The sequence below is a fragment of the Diachasmimorpha longicaudata genome, chromosome 5 (genome assembly GCF_034640455.1).
Source record: "Diachasmimorpha longicaudata isolate KC_UGA_2023 chromosome 5, iyDiaLong2, whole genome shotgun sequence".
Classification (NCBI taxonomy): Eukaryota; Metazoa; Arthropoda; class Insecta; order Hymenoptera; family Braconidae; genus Diachasmimorpha; species Diachasmimorpha longicaudata.
The window spans coordinates 5,970,139-5,984,685 of record NC_087229.1 but is presented as its reverse complement, the minus strand read 5'-3'; the positions used below and the strand labels follow the sequence as shown (position 1 = coordinate 5,984,685).

Sequence of the window (14,547 nt, the reverse complement as noted above, 5' to 3'; positions counted from 1 at the left end):
ACACATAGGGGATTAATAAACAAAAAGCTCTTTGAAATTGTTTAAAAAATTTCTTCCGATAAGCACTTGTAACGAAAAATTTGGTTGAAAATTATCGTGTCATTTAGCTGTCAATTTAAACGATCCGTATTATCCAGTGCTCCGCGGAAGAACCGCTTGAAGTGACAGCTGATTGGCAATGGTTTTTGCCACGTGGGAGGATTGTAGCACAAATCAAAAGCAAGTGATAATATCCCAAGAGTCAAAAAATCTTTCTCTAACGAGTAATGACCGATCTTACCATTGCTGATGAAAATCAGTTTAAAGTGGCACCGCTTTGTAGAAAAAAAAATCAAATGAATAACAATACAGATAACATTCGAAAAAAGTATATCCGGGTCTTAAACCAAAATAAAGTTGTGAAAAAACATTATGATGCCGAATACAATGGATTTTCCTGGAACCCACATCTTTTTATAATATTTTAATTTATCATAAAGGTTCAGCTGCTTCACTTTTTTTTGCTACTTCGACTTGAAAAAAATGTTTTTATACTACTCAAAATATTCGTGAAAGCATGGAAGCTATTATATCTCCATTAGGGCAATTTTTTAATCTCATAATATCCTATCACAAACGTTGAATTTATCTTAACCGCTCAGTAATTGGCCTGTTCGCTTTAGCTATTCTGTTTTTGTAGGACTCGTTCCGAAGATATTAATGGAAATTAAATTTCGCAAGCCAACATTTTAAGCTGATCTCATCATTTATCAGAAATCTTTCTTCGACTCATAATCCCACTCCACTCATGGCGAATATTTATGGAATTCTCAGAGTGTCAGAGTTCAGATTATCGATTGAGGTCGTAAAAAAACTGCATGAAAGAAAGAATAATAACCCCAATTTTATAATTCATTATGTAAACCGATTGTGATTTCGCATTGCAAATGCTTGCTATTTATCGTTTTCCACTCTGTAATATTCCAAATCCAATGGATTTTATAATTCAGCGTGCAGAACCTTGAAATTACAATTGATACACATACTCTCTTCCACCTATCAAGGGGGGCCTTTCACTCGGCATCCCCAGACTATCCGATTTAAATGCTTATTTTGAGATAAACATTTTACTTTCACTGGACGGCTATTGAAGGTGAAGTCTTACCAAGCCGGCGTTACCGCAAGGTTGAGGGACTGTCGATTGCATCGATTCAGAAGTCAACAAGAAGCCAATTAAATTTGCATAAATTGACACTAAATTGCGAAAAATTTATATTTTTTCTAAATCTTATTGACTAAATCCGATATAATATCTCCGAAGGTTCATTACAACAAACTTTATTCAAATCAAAAATAATAAGGAATTGTTTCTAGTCCATTATAAATGCTTTCTCATTCATCAGAAGTTTTTACTGGACAAATCAAAGTAAATCTCTAACACGACTTCCTCGATTAAAAAATTCCAGACGATTGACCTTTTCCAGATGTATATCAGGACTTAATAAGGAATTAGAGGACTTCTTAGCAAATTTTTAAATGAAACGCAGAATATTATCAGTATATGAAATATTTTCACAGGATATTTTGCTCTGTGACTCTTTGAACGTCAAAACAAACAAAGGAACAGTAAAATGAAAACCAAAATATTTCCATTGACGAATTTGCATCGATAGATTAAACTCTCTGTAATTGTTCTTCTAACTATCGAACACAGCAATAAAGACAACCAAAAGCTAATAGAAATATCCTAGAATATTTTCCGAATGTTCTGGAATTTTTTTCACCTTCCAGGAAATCTCTGCAAGGTCAGTCCTCCCCTATATCTCAAATTGAAAACCGATTTCCAACATACAATTCCCCCACACATCATCTATCCCCACCAGGTTCCCCTCCACAATATCCAAACCAAAACGAACAAAAAAAACGTACCCCCCATTTCCCCTGAATTTTCGAAAACCTAAAACAGCTGATTCCTGTATTTCCCAGCGGTATTGATCCCACCCTTAATTTTCCAGCTAAACCGTCATCCTGGGACAGCACCAGTAGTCACCCAGTCTCTTTGTTTCACGCATATACGCCTGAACAAAAACAATGCCGTCGCCCTCTACGCCCCCCACCCACCCTCTCAAAAAAAAAATTCCAATCCCACTAGGACCATATCGCCCAACTGCTCAAATTCATTCCTCAAATTTTTCTTCCATGCCTCGAAACCATGGAACCACCGGAAAAACATATGGGACGCCATTCACATGACGGTGTCTGTCAGAATCTAGAATCCAGCAACAAGCAGCAACTGACAGAAAATTTCTTGGGATGAGTGAATTCGTTCGACGACCCCGAAGCCTCCGGGGGAACCACCCCACTGGTCATAGGTCTTTCCTCCCCCAGCGCCAGAGTCTCAACAAAGGCAAAGGAAAAGCCCTGGCTGCATTGTAAACCCTCGACTTCACTAACCAGTCACAAATAAATATATATAAAAAAAAATAAATCTAAAGAACAAAGTAAATTCTCACTTTTTTGTTGTCTCTCGATTTTCCCCACAGGTCTCACAACACAATTACAAAAACTGACCGCACTATCACCACACATGAACCACAAATTTAATTAATAAACAACTACCAGAGTCACGGGAAAAAATAAAATTTTCCTCAGACTCCCATAAACTCGATTTTTATCCGTTAAAATTGACGCTTCACTATTCACCCACAACACATCACCTCAATGATTAATTAATGAATTATTTCTAAGTAATCTTATGAAAGCGTTGCAATGTTCATGTACATAATTGTGTTGTGAAGGTGTTATTGTTTTATGACACAGGAAAATACCGAGAATAAGGGCCCCCACGACCCAACAACAAGGCAGATAATTTTTTCCCCCGAGCTCTAGTCACTCTACCCCAATCGACGACAACAACAAATATGGCTGATGTTTTACTGTGGACTCCCTGGTGAAAAACCCATTCGGGTAAATTCGAGCCGTTCGTTCTGGTTAACGTAAATAACCGAAGTAGAACTGAGCGCTGCTGTTGAATGGTAGTTCGGTATTTTCCCGAAAGAGGTACGAAAATCAACGTGTTACAGGAATTTTCCAGCAGAGGCGTTGTTCATATTTTAAAGTTATTGTTCATATTTTAAAGATTATTTATTGCTAACTATCACTGCTGATTTCCGATTCAATTGAGTGTAAACTGAGAGAAAAGGTTAATAGAATTTTTTGCTTTTTTCCAACTTTGCTGGAAGTTTTTTTGAATTTTTGGAGGGGAAAATTTAAATTGTTGTGGGTAGAACGGAAGTTCCTCCTTTAGACTTCCTGCTTCGGTCGGGCTGTATACAAGAGTCTTCAGTAGGTACTTTTTTGCGGTAATTACGGAATTTAATGATGATTTATTTTAAAAATAGTGATTTCGAGTGATTCAAGACATCGGTGGGAATTCAATTATTGATTTGAGTGATTAATTATTATTTTGTGGGATTGGATGTTCGCGGATGAGGTTTGTCGACGTGACGAGGGGTTAGAAACTCTCCGAACTCGACTGTCATCCATGCATTCTCAAATCGTCATAAAACATAATTAATCGACAAATTTAATGAGACGAAAGTGCTGTGGATTGATTTTCATTAATTTTTGCGTGATTGCGAATTTTTTTGTTAAATTTTTTGAACGGCGATCTTGAAGGTCCAGTGATTGACCTGATATTCATACATTATTTTACAGTTACCATGGCACCTAAAAGGGGTAAGGTACAGAAAGAAGAGGTCCAGGTATCCTTGGGACCCCAAGTTCGTGAGGGAGAAATCGTCTTCGGAGTTGCTCACATTTTTGCCAGCTTCAACGATACCTTCGTCCATGTGACGGACTTGTCAGGAAGGTTAGAATTTCATTCGTTATACTTTGTTTGATAAATCGCATGGAACTGTTCTTAAATGAAAAAAAAACTTATTAAAAGTTCTCTTTGCACTGATATTGTCTTGCTAATGAAAAAAAATTACTCTCTCCGTCACAATATCTCAATTAACAATCATCAGAGTGATGTGGACAATACCATTTTTACAAATTGTAATGCCTAACTTTTGAGATTGTGATGTTTAACTTTTGGAATTGTATTTATTAGTTACAAAAAAATAACTCCGAAAATAATTGGGAGTTCTTTATACCAACGACAGGCACATGTGCGTGGTTTGGTAATTTATTAAAAGAGATTTCTAACTTCATTCGACTAATGAGATTGATTCGTTTTCCAGGGAAACCATCGCTCGTGTCACCGGTGGGATGAAAGTGAAGGCTGATCGTGACGAGGCCTCACCCTATGCTGCCATGTTAGCTGCTCAGGTAAATATGATGGGTGGAGCACGATAGGCACTTTTAAGTTCTCAGAATGTCTTAATAGAAGTAATCTAATTGTTGAAAGCTAAACACCTTTCTCAAGCAAATGAAGAATTTAACACAAATATTTTTTCCTCTCGGTCTCCATTTTCTAAAGTTATCATAATGACTGATTATTCGCTCATTTCAATGTGTAGGATGTTGCTGAGAAATGCAAATCCCTCGGTATCACAGCGCTCCACATCAAGCTGCGAGCAACTGGTGGCAACAAAACAAAAACTCCAGGACCCGGTGCTCAGTCAGCCTTACGTGCTCTGGCTCGTTCGAGTATGAAAATCGGCCGCATTGAGGATGTAACCCCCATTCCATCAGACTCAACGCGCAGGAAGGGCGGTCGTCGTGGACGCAGGCTGTAAACTCCATTCATATGTATGGTTTATCATACCTTACAAATAAATATTTGAAAAGTCTTCAACATTTTTAATCGATAAATTATATTTTTATTTTTCCTCTCAACGTTTTTCTCGTGATTATAAAAAAATGTTAATTTTACAAGTGCATAAGCGAAGTGAATTATGATTTTAGTTCAACTATTTCTTGGTACAATTTCACAAGGAACAATTCTCAAAATTCACGTAGACAACAGTTCCGTAATTGGCTCTTTTACGATAGTACTGTAACTTACGGATCTTTTAGTATACAGAATTAGTCCGTTTGAAAAGCAAAATTTACTTTTGCAATAAATAAATCGAATCCTTTTGTTTCTATGTTCTGCATGTTCAGAATGCAAAAAAAACAATTTTTCATTCTTTTTAACGAACGACCATTTCGATAGACGTACAAATTGTTTGACAACTCTGCGAACAACTCTTAGATTCGTAGTTAGAAAATCCAAAGCCTTTTGTTTATCGTTGATCATTGAACAATTATGTGGAGCCAGAGATTTTGTCAAGGGTCAAGAATAGCTGAACCTTCAGATCTACTTTTTGGGGAGTTTTGTTTTCCAGTGATACTATTGTATTCACGTATTCGTACTGCATCACCATACCAATCACCACAGGCTCGTCCTCGTGACCCTCGAGGGGTGCATAAGGCATCACTTTTAGTTTTAAAACTGCTTTATTTCCTTTTCTCCAAACTACAAGTCTGAAAAAAATTAATTCATTTCAAATCAGTGGCAATATTAGCAAATTAATTATTTTTACATTTATGACAAGTATGAGTATGCAAAGAAAGATGGCGTAAAATGGGCGAATTAGTTTCTAAAATCAAGCACTGAATAAAAGCAATCAAAATTGAATGGTACTATTTTCATCTTCAAAGCTAAATTAACAATATTATGCACCCGTATTGTGCCCGACCGTTATTGTGTTTTTTTATGGAGAAAATATGAAATTGTGTCTTTACTTTGGATCATCCTGAAAACTGTGGGTATCTCCAGTATCATCGTACTCTGCAGTATCATCTCTTGGAGGGAGTATCAAAGTACTTGAAGGCAGTTCAATTGAAGCCCCGGGAATAATATGTACGGGTTTCGGGTCCTCTATAACTGAAACTTGTCTCACTGCCGAAGGCAGCAAATTCGGTGATTCTCCACCCTAAAATTAAAAAACAATTTTTTTTCTCCTGTTTACTTGAAAAAAGTGTTGCAAATTTCACTCTACATTATCCGACCGCACTTTTATCTAGCATTAAAAGAAATTCTCCTCACGGAAATAAGAGAAAAAATTACCAATTGCAAATTCTCCCTTCTTAACTCCTCCTGTTGTCCATTGGCTCCGGCCGTAGTAGCATAAGTAGCAGCATCCCAATCCAATAAAACAATCTGCGTCTGATGCTGGGTAGGATTGCAGAATTTTAGTAGCAACTGGCTCGTTTTTCCCACTTCCAATGGCTCAAATGTGACAATTCTGACCTCAGGCACATGATAAAATGCAGAGAGTTGAATTTTGAATTTGATGGACTGTGGAGAGAACTCGGGCTTGCTGACATTATGCTCGCATGTTCTGCACCTCTGGGACCTCTTTACCGGAAATTTTTTATGCTGGGGCCTTAGCTCATTGATTTTCTCTGTCTGGACTTCAGGCTGTTGCAATCGCTGCTCCAGTGTCGTGATCTTCGTTATATCGATTTCCTCGGTAAAAATTGAGTCCGGGAGTTCGTCAATCTCGTCGGAGGCTATTGAGGGCTGGGGATAGTCCGCTTGCTGCCATTTTGGCTCCGAAACTGCTGGTAAACCTAACCATGAAGATAAGACATGAGGAATAATATTTTTTTATCACTCCTGTATTTAGCAATGTTCATAAAAATTTGTTAATTTCCTTCATAAATGTTCATGAAAAACCGATCAATATTACATTACGAAAGAGGAAAGTTATTCTCTTGGGTTGGGTTTTTTTTCTTTATTTTCTTACTAATAATTGCAAAGACAAAATTGTATTTTTCAATTAATTTTTGGTAATAAACGAGTGATGTTATGCCCCTCTAATCGCACGTCCACCTGATATCGAAGACACGATTTCCATCGAGTGAAGTCTCTTAAAATTGTCAAAAAACTAAATAATCTTTATTCATTTGACATTCTTACCTACTAGTTTCCGAGCCCTGGCCGAAGTGAGCCCGAATTTTTCAAATTGCAGACAAACCCTTTTCGGATCCAACTTCTTCTTCTCATGCTGCTGACGCTCCCTGGAGGCCAGAATCTTGTGGAAGTCGATGAGAGCTGTTATTCTTGTAGCATGAGGATTCTCCTGCTCCGGCCAACCTCCAGTTGCCACAAACTGATCTGGAATACCCGCATCTCGAGAACTCCAACGACACAAGGAACAGCATAGGTAGTACACCTTCCGGGGAGTCGATTTCAATTCCTCTGTAGGATTAGAGGACGTGGGACGAAGAGGGGCATGACCTGCACGGATTGTCAGAGTTTGGAAACAGCAGGGACAGTCGAAACAATTTGAGCATCTGAAAAATATCATTTGATTGTTGCAAAATAAACTTCAGAGATTATTGGACGAATACGTCTTCAATTGGGGAATGCGAGAAACAAAATTGTTTGGAGTTGAAAGTCTGGTGTTGTCTTCAAGGGCTTTTGTCGTGCTGAAAGAATTTCGTTGGTAATGAAAAGGAAATTTTGGGAAAACATAAATTGATTTAAGAAGGGTTTTTACGACACAATTATATGGAAAAACAGAACGTGAAGAAGAAACAATTGTTTGATTTACGGAAGTAAAAAAATTTGATTTGTTGCAATACACATTTTTGAGGTACAAAATTAGATCCACATCATTCAACCCATGATTGTGACTCCATAATATATGTAATTGACGTGTCATTGAGATAAAAAATTGTCCTAATTCTCAGTCAATTCGATAATCAAAAAATATTGCAAAATGTATAAACAGTGTGAGCAATTGACATGAAAGAATAATGAACTTACTTATTTTTCTTCAGTCGAACTTCAGAGGCCGGTAGAATCTCCATGCAATTTGGACAGTAATGAGACTCCACCTGTCCACAATGCAATCGCTAAATTACTGAACTATTGATTCTAGGGGGGGAGGGGGCGATGAATATTTAGAGTAATTATAAATTCACCTCATGAGAGACACAGTATCCGCACCGTATTTTCAGACAATGTCGACAGAAGTAAATCCTCGAGATAGGCTTGAGAGAGCCACAGCTGCAGGTGTATTTCACATAATCCGGTTGAAATAGATAGGCCATTGTTGATAAAAGCAATGCACTTTGACTAGGTATTGGGTGATTTTATGTTGAAGAATCTGACAGCTCTCACTGACGGACAGTTCATTCGCATTAGGGTTTGTCAACTACAAAGATGGAAGAAGATTAATCTATCCTCGACCTCTTTGATTGAGTCGTCGAACCAAGGAGAATCGGACGGGATAAAGTGTGGTATAGAGAGGTATTGCAAAGCCAAAAACGGGAGAACAAGTTCTCGTAAACGACACGAGTTAGGGCGGCTCTCAGGTATTTTGTATTTTATCATACAGCTACCAATCACCGAGTGGCGATAGCCAGCGACATCGCCAGCAAGCCCTATTTCCATGAGAACGAAAAGTAATATGTGTCAGAATGATCAGCTATCAGCTAACTCTCCGATCGTAATATCAAAGTGTGTACTCGTGTCGGCTTTCGTTGACTTGTCTACGTGAAACTATAGGAACTTTAATGATATTTTGGACATGTCTGGGGCCGTCTCCCCAATTATTTAACCTAATTTCGTTGATTTAGTGCCCCTAGTTGAACGTTCAAATACAATTATACGATTAGGACCTAAATATGTTAGGAACACGCCAATTTTTATTAATTCTGGCATTCTGTCTGGTTCATCTCGTCAGTACTGATGAACACAATCATGTTGTGAGTATTATACAGCACATTTTGTCATTAATTTGACCATTTCCTGGGCGCTTTAATTTCATGGAGTTCCATGCTGATGAGGTATACCCAACGAATTTTGTTGCCATTTTAGTACGACGATAATGAAGAAGTTGTACTGTGGATGAGCACAGTGGGCCCATACCACAACAGACAAGAGACTTACTCCTACTTTTCTTTGCCATTCTGTTCTGGACCCAAAGGAATGATTGGCCACTATCATGAGACTTTGTCAGAAGCTCTGCAGGGCATTGAGCTCAAGTCCAGTGGGCTTGAGATAGAATTTAGAGGTGAGAACATCCATTTTTTCTTCGAGACAATTGTGTCGATTACAAATTATTTATCCTTACATTTTCATTTTTTTAGCCGACGTAGCTAAGACCGAATTCTGTGGACTAAAGCCACTGGATGAAAATCACTTGAAGGCATTCATTTATGCTGTGAAAAACCAGTATTGGTATCAAATGTACATAGATAATCTTCCAATTTGGGGTAAGGAATTCCAAAGTTGTATATATTTGTAGAATTTTTTTTCGGTAGTAAATGGAATGATTCAACTTATTTTGAAGCAGTTCCCGTTTCTAATCTATCGGCAGTCGATATTTCTACTGATTGCTAATTTAATGATTTATAGATAATTCAAGTTCCCATTTGTGAATATTTCTCATGTACTCGAGACTTAATCGCTCTCATCTCTCTGATCCAATAAATAATCAAAATTAAATGAATTTGTTTTTCAGGAGTTGTAGGTGAACCTGAAGAGAACAATGGCGAAATATCCTATTTCATCTGGACGCACAAGAAGATCGACATTGGTTACAATGGCAAGCAAATTGTCGACGTCAACGTAACAAGTGAGAGCAAAGTGAAATTACTACCAAACGCTCGCATAGCCTTCACGTACGAAGTTAACTGGAGAAAGAGTAGTGTAAAATTCGAGGATAGATTTGACAAGTACTTGGATGCCAACTTCTTCCAGCATCGAATTCACTGGTTCAGTATTTTCAACAGTTTCATGATGGTGATATTTCTGGTGGGCCTTGTCTCCATGATTCTCATGCGAACATTGCGGAAGGATTATGCGAGATACAGCAAAGACGAGGAGATGGACGATATCGAGAGGGATTTAGGGGACGAGTATGGCTGGAAGCAAGTGCATGGGGATGTCTTTCGACCTGCTAGCTATCCAATGCTCTTCTCAGCACTTGTGGGCTGTGGTTATCAAGTCACATTTGTTGTACTTAGTGTCATCATATTTGCAATTCTTGGAGAATTGTACACCGAGAGGGGCTCGATGCTGTCAACTGCTATCTTCATGTATGCAGCTACATCACCCTTGAATGGCTATGCTGGAGGTGGCCTCTATGCCAGGATGGGGGGCAGAGTTTGGATTAAACAGATGATTCTAAGTGCTTTCATGCTCCCTGTCATGGTCTGTGGAACAGCATTCTTCATCAATTTCATTGCTATCTATTACCATGCAAGTCGGGCTATTCCATTTGGATCAATGGTAATTTTTTATTTCTACAGTATTAAAAAAAATCAAAATCATATTTTTGTCCATAGGTATATTTTAGTACCACCATTTGTCATTTCATTACGGAATTTTCTCATTTAATTGAGAACTTCTGTAGGAAAATATTCTAGAGGAAATGGGAATAACATCGACACCTTAAGAAAATCAACATTCTAGTAGAAGGAAAATACATTGAGAGGTTCTTTAATGATTCATAACATAACTAGCAAAAAACATTAAGTCCTGTTCATGAGGATTTTTCAAGAAAATAGCGAAAAACATCGCCAAAAATGTTACAGAATTTTGGAAAAATGTTTTTTTTCTCGAAGCCAACTTTTTTACATTCATTGTAAAAATGCACATGGATAATATGTACCAGAGTTGAAATATCCTTGAAAACGTGGTACATTGATGTCTCATTGGTCACTATAATCGCCACATCTCCATATTCGAGGCGGAAAATTTAAATGGGGCACAATGGAGAACACAAGCGGTCGTATCAAACAGTCAACGACCAAGACACCTATTTAAATACAAAGGTGTTGATTTTATCCCTTCCATTTCTATATTGACATTAGTGAGGATTATATAAGATGTTGGATGGAACCATCCAGGGGTCATGTGAATATCACATGAAGAGTTAGATTTTACTCGTCTTCTATGTAATTCACCATAATGCACCGTACATTTACAGTATTTTCCATAATTTTTGTTTGCTATATGATGCAAACATTATAGCATTTTTCAAAGGGATTACCTCCAGAGAGTCCTGGTAAAAAACCGTTTGAAATTTCCTTTTGAACATATATACATGACAGTTATTATACACTATATATTACAATGAGAATTACACTTTGCCGAAATGGAACGGATTTAATTTTTTTATTATCCAAAGGTGGCAGTGACTTGCATCTGCATATTCGTCATTCTCCCCCTGACCCTGGTGGGCACAATTCTGGGACGAAACCTGGCGGGGACTCCAGATGCACCTTGTCGTGTCAACGCAGTTCCTCGGCCCATTCCCGAGAAAAAATGGTTCATGGAACCACTCGTGATCATCCTCCTCGGGGGTATACTTCCATTCGGCTCAATATTCATTGAAATGTATTTTATATTCACATCCTTCTGGGCGTACAAGATCTACTACGTCTACGGATTTATGCTTCTCGTATTCATCATCCTTATGATCGTAACTGTTTGCGTAACTATTGTCTGCACGTATTTCCTGCTCAATGCCGAAGACTACAGATGGTAAATACTCTTCGCAATTAATTAACGTTATCATTTAGTTGGCAATTATTTCTGTAATGAAGTGGTGAAACTTCATGATAAAAATAATGTAATTATTTTTGTTCCTCAGGCAATGGACTAGTTTCTTAGCTGCTGCTTCCACTGCGGGATACGTCTATATTTATTCATTCTACTATTTCTTTTTCAAAACAAAGTAAGTGACTGGATCATAAGAATATTGAATTTTTTGGCGTGGATATGTCTATGGTTTTACTGTCATGGGTTATTTTGGAAAAAAATTCTATGCAACTGCGCCATTTCCTGAAAACCAAGAAAATTTTAGGCCCCTCGAGGTAATTCCAGGAGGCCTATGAGGAATTGCTAGAATTGAAGAGAGAAGGAAAGACCATAGACATTTCCACGTACAATTATAGCTGTATCATGAATATGGCCCCCTCTAATTATAAGAAATCGTCATATAATTAATTAAATTACCATTTAAACATTTTTTCAGAATGTACGGCCTCTTCCAAACTGCCTTCTACTTTGGTTACATGGCACTCTTTAGCTTAGCACTTGGAATAATGTGCGGTACGGTAGGATATATCGGTACCAACGCATTCGTCCGTAAAATTTATTCAACAGTTAAAATAGATTAATTCTGCCCATCCCCCGCCCCTCCCATAATTATTTACAAATAAATAATGTACGTGTGCATGAGAATGAATACAAGAAGATAAAATCGAATGACGGAAATCTGTGCTCAGTGTCTGTGCTGCGTCAACAAATTTTGTTCCATTGACACTGTGATATTGTAGAAGACGTCCAATTGAGTGATAGTGAAGTCATCTCTACCTCCTGTGGACTCCCATCACCATTCACTGAATTGGACAGACTTTATCATAACAATTTTATTGTACGATATATAATATATTCTCTTTTGTTTAGTACCGTAGCGCTGATTATCCCCCGAATATCCAGGTTGATGAATTTTCTAAAGTTATGAGCCAGTATTGCGATCGAAATAGAGCAGTCTTTTTAAAGGAAACTCGATGATGAATTACTTTGAGTGTAAAACATCACATTCGGTGCAATAAATAAATCTGATCGAACGAATCTTCCTTCCATTAATCCTTCAGGCGATTACATTTTTAATCTAGAGACCGAATATATTCTTCTCCTGTCGTTATCGAGGTTCTTTTCCATTAAATTTTTGTATCTACAAAACCGTGGAGTTTTAAATGTTTTTTTGTCACTGAAAGAACCCTAAAAATTATAGAAATATATATTTTTGAACCAGAAAAAGTAGGGAATTTTTTTAAAGAGCCTTTTAACGGATACCTCGAAATAAATGAGTAGAGGGATGAATTAGACCTGCGCCATTACTACGGCAAATAGTGGCCAGGTAACATCAACATGGGAAAGGGAGCAAAACATGCTGAATCTCACAATCCTTCGTACAGCGCTCTTTTAATAGAAAGAATTGCAAAAATTTTTTTAGAATTGTTTCCTATTTTTGCTCAGTTTTTAGAAGTATATAATTACAATTTTTGGGGATCACATAAAGACAGAAAATCAATTTAAAATTATTGGACTTCAAAAATTGAAGAATCAAATGAAAAACAACGTAGATAACATTCGGAGAGAAATATATCGGGGCTTAGTGAATAAAGTTATTTTACAACTGAAAATTCATCAGGTTTTCCTCTTGGATTTGCAAAACAAGTAGACGATTATGCACGACAACAGCACAAAGAGTAATTGTAAACGTGTATAATGTAAAAATAAATTCAAGCAAACAATCTGCTCGACGTCTGTGCGGGTGCAAAATGTCAGAATAACGCCAGATACTTACTAGTTTTTCCTAGTGGGTGTAATGCCCATTTTATCATAATTTTCCTTCTAAAAAAATCACGTAGATATAAATCGTCATACTATTGGCCAATGAATTAATTTATATTAATGTAGTGTAAATCGTGAAGGATATCAAAAGGAGAGATGAATCATTGTGACGTGGTGACATATAATACTGATATACTTGTACAAAGTTTTTCTCAATCAAAAATCATTTCATTTATATTTTCTGTTATCAAAATTGATACATGTATTTATCTCGCATATGATTACCATTATCAAATTTTTTTTCTTTTGTCGTGGAGAAATATAAAATTTCTACTAATATAAGTCTACCATATCCTTTATTTCTCCTAAACTAGCCATATGTATCACTATTAGAAAAAATATCTTGAAGATGGAGATAGTCTCTTAGAGCCTCTGTGTCTCCCTCTTCTTCAACTCCTTTCAATGCACCAAAAATTTTGTTCGCAACAAGTAAAAAAATTATTTTTGCCTCGTGAAATTCCATAATTTCCCTTCAGCTCGTAATGTAAACCTTTTGCTCCCCAAACACCCTTTTTCGACGTACAGTGGGTAAAACGACATTTTCTGCACGTTCCGCGTACGAAAACCTCACTTCCCGTACATCGTACCGAAAAATGAAATTCAGCAAAAAAAAATTCAAATGAATGAATGAATTCATTTTTTCTTATGAATTCATTTGAATTCCATAATTTTTCAATCCGTAAAACACCTTCCGTGCCACTGTACTGAAAATTCATGATTAACTATCCCTGACATGCCATTTTTTTTCTACCAGACCCTTCCCCTAAATTTATCCTCGTTTAATGGGTGATGAGTGGCATCCACTACCCGAACGAATGACACAATTACCCACCTAACTCATCGAAGGTTTACCATAAAATATGCAGGTGGATGTTGAGAGGTAAGGTCATGGATGGGGTAAATTCGATTAGCCCATTATAACTTGAGCATACGTCGTCGAAGATGCTTGGAAGGGGGTTGAGTTCGAAGGTGTTGAGAATACAGATAATGCAGTGATGAAAAGTTTTCTCCTGTGTTTTCAGTTCGAACGAGTCGTACAACAGAAAACTGAAGAGGCTTAGGAGAGGTCGGGGAGCGGGGGTGGATGTCGAGGGGGGTGATTTCTACGAGTAAAGCTCCACTCTCCGGATACAGGGAATCTGAAAGAGTGCGTTGAGGGGTGGAATATGTGTGAGGTAAAACTAAAAGTTGCC

General features: G+C 37.3%; 3 protein-coding genes across 5 annotated transcripts; 2 read left to right on the top strand and 1 right to left on the bottom strand.

Moving 5' to 3' along the window:
• The first annotated feature begins 3,188 nt into the window (after nucleotides 1–3,188).
• On the top strand, nucleotides 3,189–4,782 carry LOC135162713 (small ribosomal subunit protein uS11A). Of its 3 annotated transcripts, none has more exons than XM_064121471.1 (4): nucleotides 3,189–3,324; nucleotides 3,697–3,850; nucleotides 4,224–4,311; nucleotides 4,503–4,782. In XM_064121471.1, the coding sequence occupies exons 2-4, from the start codon at nucleotides 3,702–3,704 to the stop codon at nucleotides 4,719–4,721; spliced, it is 456 nt and encodes a 151-aa protein (XP_063977541.1). In that variant the 5' UTR covers nucleotides 3,189–3,324; nucleotides 3,697–3,701; the 3' UTR covers nucleotides 4,722–4,782. The 3 variants fall into 3 exon arrangements, with proteins under 3 accessions (XP_063977541.1, XP_063977542.1, XP_063977543.1); XM_064121472.1 differs by having other exon boundaries at nucleotides 3,200–3,341; XM_064121473.1 differs by having other exon boundaries at nucleotides 3,262–3,328.
• Nucleotides 4,783–8,198, bottom strand: LOC135162711 (dynactin subunit 4). Its single transcript, XM_064121468.1, has 6 exons — nucleotides 7,903–8,198; nucleotides 7,745–7,815; nucleotides 6,893–7,269; nucleotides 6,038–6,543; nucleotides 5,713–5,903; nucleotides 4,783–5,451 (listed from the first exon to the last, which is right to left on the bottom strand). Exons 1-6 carry the CDS (start codon nucleotides 8,029–8,031, stop codon nucleotides 5,232–5,234), a joined length of 1,494 nt encoding a protein of 497 aa, XP_063977538.1. The 5' UTR covers nucleotides 8,032–8,198; the 3' UTR covers nucleotides 4,783–5,231.
• Nucleotides 8,199–8,397: 199 nt separating this feature from the next.
• LOC135162710 (transmembrane 9 superfamily member 3) lies at nucleotides 8,398–13,636 on the top strand. Its single transcript, XM_064121466.1, has 7 exons — nucleotides 8,398–8,688; nucleotides 8,801–8,996; nucleotides 9,073–9,198; nucleotides 9,447–10,216; nucleotides 11,118–11,473; nucleotides 11,583–11,666; nucleotides 11,967–13,636. The coding sequence occupies exons 1-7, from the start codon at nucleotides 8,608–8,610 to the stop codon at nucleotides 12,109–12,111; spliced, it is 1,758 nt and encodes a 585-aa protein (XP_063977536.1). The 5' UTR covers nucleotides 8,398–8,607; the 3' UTR covers nucleotides 12,112–13,636.
• The last annotated feature ends 911 nt before the right edge of the window (nucleotides 13,637–14,547 follow it).